The sequence below is a fragment of the Saprolegnia diclina genome, assembly GCF_000281045.1.
Source record: "Saprolegnia diclina VS20 unplaced genomic scaffold supercont1.79, whole genome shotgun sequence".
NCBI lineage: Eukaryota > Oomycota > Saprolegniomycetes > Saprolegniales > Saprolegniaceae > Saprolegnia > Saprolegnia diclina.
Genome location: NW_008246146.1, coordinates 149,408 through 153,871, shown reverse-complemented (window position 1 = coordinate 153,871; position 4,464 = coordinate 149,408). Strand labels below are relative to the sequence as shown.

At 57.9% G+C, this 4,464-nt stretch overlaps 3 protein-coding genes across 3 annotated transcripts; 1 reads left to right on the top strand and 2 right to left on the bottom strand.

Moving 5' to 3' along the window:
• Positions 1-150: 150 nt before the first annotated feature.
• Positions 151-782, bottom strand: SDRG_14867 (hypothetical protein; the record flags this gene model as incomplete). The annotated part of the gene is made up of 2 exons (XM_008621025.1): positions 197-782; positions 151-158 (listed from the first exon to the last, which is right to left on the bottom strand). Exons 1-2 carry the CDS (start codon positions 720-722, stop codon positions 151-153), a joined length of 534 nt encoding a protein of 177 aa, XP_008619247.1. The 5' UTR covers positions 723-782.
• A 396-nt stretch (positions 783-1,178) lies between these two features.
• SDRG_14866 (hypothetical protein) lies at positions 1,179-2,372 on the top strand. Its single transcript, XM_008621024.1, has 4 exons — positions 1,179-1,247; positions 1,294-1,542; positions 1,590-1,955; positions 2,001-2,372. The coding sequence occupies exons 1-4, from the start codon at positions 1,198-1,200 to the stop codon at positions 2,287-2,289; spliced, it is 954 nt and encodes a 317-aa protein (XP_008619246.1). The 5' UTR covers positions 1,179-1,197; the 3' UTR covers positions 2,290-2,372.
• SDRG_14865 (hypothetical protein) lies at positions 2,362-3,987 on the bottom strand. Its single transcript, XM_008621023.1, has 3 exons — positions 3,543-3,987; positions 3,390-3,495; positions 2,362-3,335 (listed from the first exon to the last, which is right to left on the bottom strand). Exons 1-3 carry the CDS (start codon positions 3,962-3,964, stop codon positions 2,568-2,570), a joined length of 1,296 nt encoding a protein of 431 aa, XP_008619245.1. The 5' UTR covers positions 3,965-3,987; the 3' UTR covers positions 2,362-2,567.
• Between the last annotated feature and the right edge of the window lie 477 nt (positions 3,988-4,464).

Sequence of the window (4,464 nt, the reverse complement as noted above, 5' to 3'; positions counted from 1 at the left end):
GTGAACGCGATCGACTGAATGGTGAGGTCTTGGCGCCACCCGAGCATGTTGACAATTGAGATCGACTCTTGCACGCCAAACTGGTAGTCGTTGCTCCACTGCAGCTGAAAGTATGAAATCTGGTGCGAATTCCAGTACGCTTCCTCGATTTCAAGAGACTGGTATGCGTTCTGGAGACTCTTGTACCAGTCACGACCTTCTGGTGTGATTGTAATCGCGTCTGCGACCGCTTGGGCAAAGCTGGCACCATAGACGGCATCCCATGCATCCCACTCGATGTTGCGAAGGAACGGCTCGAGGTACACGGCCCCATTGTCAGCCATCGTAGCGGCACATCGCGCTTGACGCGCCGCCGTATGAGCGACCTCCCAGCGCTTCTCAAAGTCCGCCCAGCAGTACAGCGTCATCAAGTTGAAGACGTAGCCCGGATCGACCGACTGAAAGCCAATGATCGCATCGGCCACCGACGTGTACTCGACCAGGGTTCGCATCCGAGGGTACGTGGGTTTCGTGAACGCAGTTGTCGACGGAAGGCCGTACGTCTTGAGAATGGTCTCGCTGGGGTCAAAGAGATCAATCTCCGAGGTGCTGGAGACGCTGAGGTGGCGGTTGAAGACGTCGATGAGGTACGTCTGCGCCGACGTGGGGTCAAAGGCGGGCCAGAAGAGGTCGTTGGCGAGACCCGGACCGACAATATCGAGAAACCAGAGACTCGCCCCCATCGAAGCGCCGAGGTAAGAGAGGCCGAGCCAGCGCTTGGTGGATGCTGCGATGTCGCGACAACCCATCTAGAGTAATTATCCAGAGACGCTTCAACAGTCGAACGCACTGTCGGTTTCGTACAATGAAATTTCACTTTTTGGCGCCTTTCTTGAGCTCGTTACACTTGACACCGCTGTGAAGTCTCTGCTCGACACCGCGACAAGGTTTCGTGTATATCTTGCCTTCATGGCTAGTTGGTACAAGCCTCAGAGAAGTGTTTTCCGTACCCAACTACAGTCAAACGCTCTACCAACTGAGCTATGCTCGGACTTGAAGTGTTTTTGCTTCATTGCAGCCACGACAAGGTTTTGCGACGACACTGCTCGACCGCAGCATGAGTGGGCAGCATGAGTGGGTTGCCGGTATGCCAGATAACGAGCACGGATTGGATGATTCTGCAATGTATTTGCACCAATCAGACGCAAGCCAGACGCCATGGTCCGGGCCCGGCGCCGACGGCAAACCGGCGCCTCCAAGCTCGCCAGGTATAGACTACTTGAGCGATGCTGAACGGCAACGCTGTGCCTGTAGCTATCAATCCAGCCTGGCGCTGCGCGCCGAGGTAGCGGCGACTGTGGCGGAGCTACGGTGCGAGGCGACGGCGGCGTCCTTCCAGGAGAGTGTTCGCGTGCCACTCCGCCTTCGTCCCCGCTCTGTCGTCGCCACGCCCGAGCCCGTCGCAGCGATAACCAGATTGGCAATGGACCGCACGCCGGACGTCGCGCTCGTGTTCGCCAAGACCCATGTGATCCACCAAGCCCAGCCGTCTCTCGCTGACATGTATGTTTGATGCTGCGGGCGCCCCCGTCTGCAATACCTTGCGTTAGCTGTCTCCATGCGATCGCCGACCAATTCGACTGCCTCGACGAAGCTTGCGACGATACGCGCGCAGCGCTGGGCATGCTGCCGCCGTCGCAGCTCGCGCGGCTCTCAGTCCTCGCCACATGGTACAAGCGCTGGACGCACGCTGCGCAAGTGACGCTTCTCGGGACACCAACGATCGAGTCGCTCTGCGTTGGATCGCTCTCGTTGCAAGCGGTGTTGCCGCTGCTATCGCCACGTAGTGACATGGCAGTCGACGACGACGCGTCATGGGAAGACGCGACCGAGATCTCGGTGACGTGGCACGGCTGTCCGCGGCTTCGATCGCTCGAGCTCGTACAGTGCCGGTCACTCACGGGCGCCGTCTTCGAGTAGGCCCTATTTGTGTACAATTATGTCTGATGCTTCGTGGACAGGGCGTTTCCCGCGCTCGAGCACTTTGCGCTCGTCGGCAACTCGGAGTTTGATGCGATCGACGCGAACTTGTTGCTCTTGCTGCCCATGTCGCTGCAAACTCTGTCTGTCCTTGGGTGTCCGTGGCTCACGACCGACAAGGTGCTAGCGTTTATGCGCCAGCGCCAGTCGCTGCTTAAAGGCGCGCACCTCACATGCGTCCGGCTCCTCGAATGCCACCGTGTCGATAGCCAAGTCGTGCACAGGCTCTGGCGGCAGCACCTGCCGACCGTCCAACTTGTGCTCGACTAGAATGACAGCTTATGACATGTACAACGTCATGGTTACAACTCGCCGTCGCGGACTTTAACTCAATAGTGAATTGTGCAATTTTGAAATAATTTTGCATTCTGGTCGCAAGACCGGTAGGAAAGGTCGTCGCGTTTGATCACGGCCCACTACAATGTGTACACGCGAGATCTGGTCGACACTATGTTTCGTTCAGAGGGGTAGCAACTAGTGTTTACTACATGCCTGGTTGAACAGATTGGAGGTCGTGCCACGATCGATTCCCCTGGCTTGATATTTCGCTACAAGCCGTCGTCCGAGCCGTCGTTCTCCCAGTCGCTCTCGACGTCGACGTCGTTGGCAGCCATCGCAGTCGCCGCCAGCTCTTCGCGCGAGAGTGCACGGTTGACATCTTCGCTTTCCATTTGCACACGCTCGGCCCCTTCGAGCACCCGCGCCGCGTACAGTCGGAGGAGGTCGTCTTGGCGCATCATGGCTTCTTCTTCGCAAAGTTCTTCCATCGTTTGGCCACAAAGTCGCGTGTCCTGGAGCTCCATGCGCCAGTTCTCGTAGCTCGCCAGCGTGTAAAACTGGAATTTGTCTTCGTCCAAAATGCGGTCGGCGCACGTCTGGAGCGTTCGACGAATCATCTCGGGCGTCAAGACCGTCATTGGTGGGGCGCGCGTTTGTGTCTCCTCGGCGGCCTTGGCGCGGGCGGCGGCTTCGGCCGCCGCCAGCGCGATCGCTTCGTTGCGCTTGTGCTCCGTGTACATGAGGTCGTACGCGTGTCGAAGCAGGTCGTAGAAGAGCGTGCTGCGGCCTTCACGCTCCTGGAAATCGATGCGCTGGAGCCAACGCGGGTGCGCAAAGCTCGTGGCAGCATGCTGTCGCACGTCTTCGCCGATCCATTTGGGCCCAATGCGAAGCACAATGCGGGCAGGGACCTTGATCGCAAACTCGTTTCGGGACGCAAACGAAATGGCCACAAGGTACGTCTCGACGAGCTTCATGGCCACGCTCGGGATCGGCTGCCACGGCACCCACTGCAGCGTGAGGAGTTTCCGGATAAACTATAAACAAGAAAGTGCAAAGTGGACAATATTGTCCGTTGAGTTGCAATGTACCGCATCGTCGTTGATCAAAAATGTGTGTTCAATCTCATGGTCGCGAAAATCGCAGCCGGCATTCGCAATCGAGAAGCGCCGCTTGGACACGTGCAGCGACACGATCCTACATTGCCGTTGGAGTCCACTGGATGTAGCGAGAGTCTCTGATACTCGTGGAGCGGAACGTCAAAGTACGATGCAATTGTCGCGTCCGAAAGCTGCGACACGACCTGTCGCCGCGCTTGGTAGATGGCCTGAAGAGTCGTCGTTGTGATGACGTACTCGACGTGGTCGACGACGACTTTGGCCCGCTTGTACGTCTTCTTGGCATGGCGCTCAATGATGGGGGCGTATTTTTCATAGTATGGTTGCATGGCTGCGATCGCGGGGTCCGTGACGCTGTGGACGCGAGCGAGGAGCTGTAGATGGCGCTGGCGCAGTGTTAAGAGCAGCGCGTCGAGCTCGGCCTTGTTGAAGCCGCGACGGTCCGCTTCTTGGAGTAGCGCGTGGTACTTGTCGAGAGCGAGGTGCCAGCCTTGGGCCGTGCGCTGCCGCACGCGGTACTTGCGGGCGACCGTAGCAGCCGCACCCATACTCGGGAGCGCCTGAAAAAAAGGCGGTTACCGGTTACAAGTCGGTTGGTCGCCCTTGCTAGCGAGGCAAGCAAGCGGCACGTGGGACAGCTGCGATGAGTGTTGGATGCATTCTACGTATATCCTAGGAGCTAATCTAGTATGAATCGAGAGACTTGCAGATTCCACCGTCCAATGAGATCGCTACAGGTCGAAACTTGGCGATACTGGAGCAGCAGCTTTTGGCAAGGGTTTTCTGCTGTCCGTTACAAAGCTTCAAAAGTCCGCCAGCCCACACGAAGTCAAATGACGTGGATCCCGATCACTACATCCACCAAGCGCTGGCTTGGACTGACGTATCTCGGCGCTTCGATGGGTGCGAGTCTCTGGTTTCTCGATATTGTCGGTCCGGGTCTCGCCAACGACCTCTTCTGGCCCGGCTTTGACCCCACGTCGGCGCAGACGTACCTCATCGACGTCTTCAACCGCCACCTCAGCGTCTCCAGCGCCTCGGAGATTGA

Coding starts and splice junctions, on each gene's coding strand:
- SDRG_14866 (XM_008621024.1), top strand. CDS start 1,198: ATGGTCCGGGCCCGGCGCCGACGGCAAACCGGCGCCTCCAAGCTCGCC. Junction 1,248..1,293: donor GGCGCCTCCAAGCTCGCCAG/GTATAGACTACT, acceptor CTGTGCCTGTAG/CTATCAATCCAGCCTGGCGC. Junction 1,956..2,000: donor CTCACGGGCGCCGTCTTCGA/GTAGGCCCTATT, acceptor CTTCGTGGACAG/GGCGTTTCCCGCGCTCGAGC.
- SDRG_14865 (XM_008621023.1), bottom strand. CDS start 3,964: ATGGGTGCGGCTGCTACGGTCGCCCGCAAGTACCGCGTGCGGCAGCGC. Junction 3,496..3,542: donor TTTGACGTTCCGCTCCACGA/GTATCAGAGACT, acceptor ACGGCAATGTAG/GATCGTGTCGCTGCACGTGT. Junction 3,336..3,389: donor TTTTGATCAACGACGATGCG/GTACATTGCAAC, acceptor TCTTGTTTATAG/TTTATCCGGAAACTCCTCAC.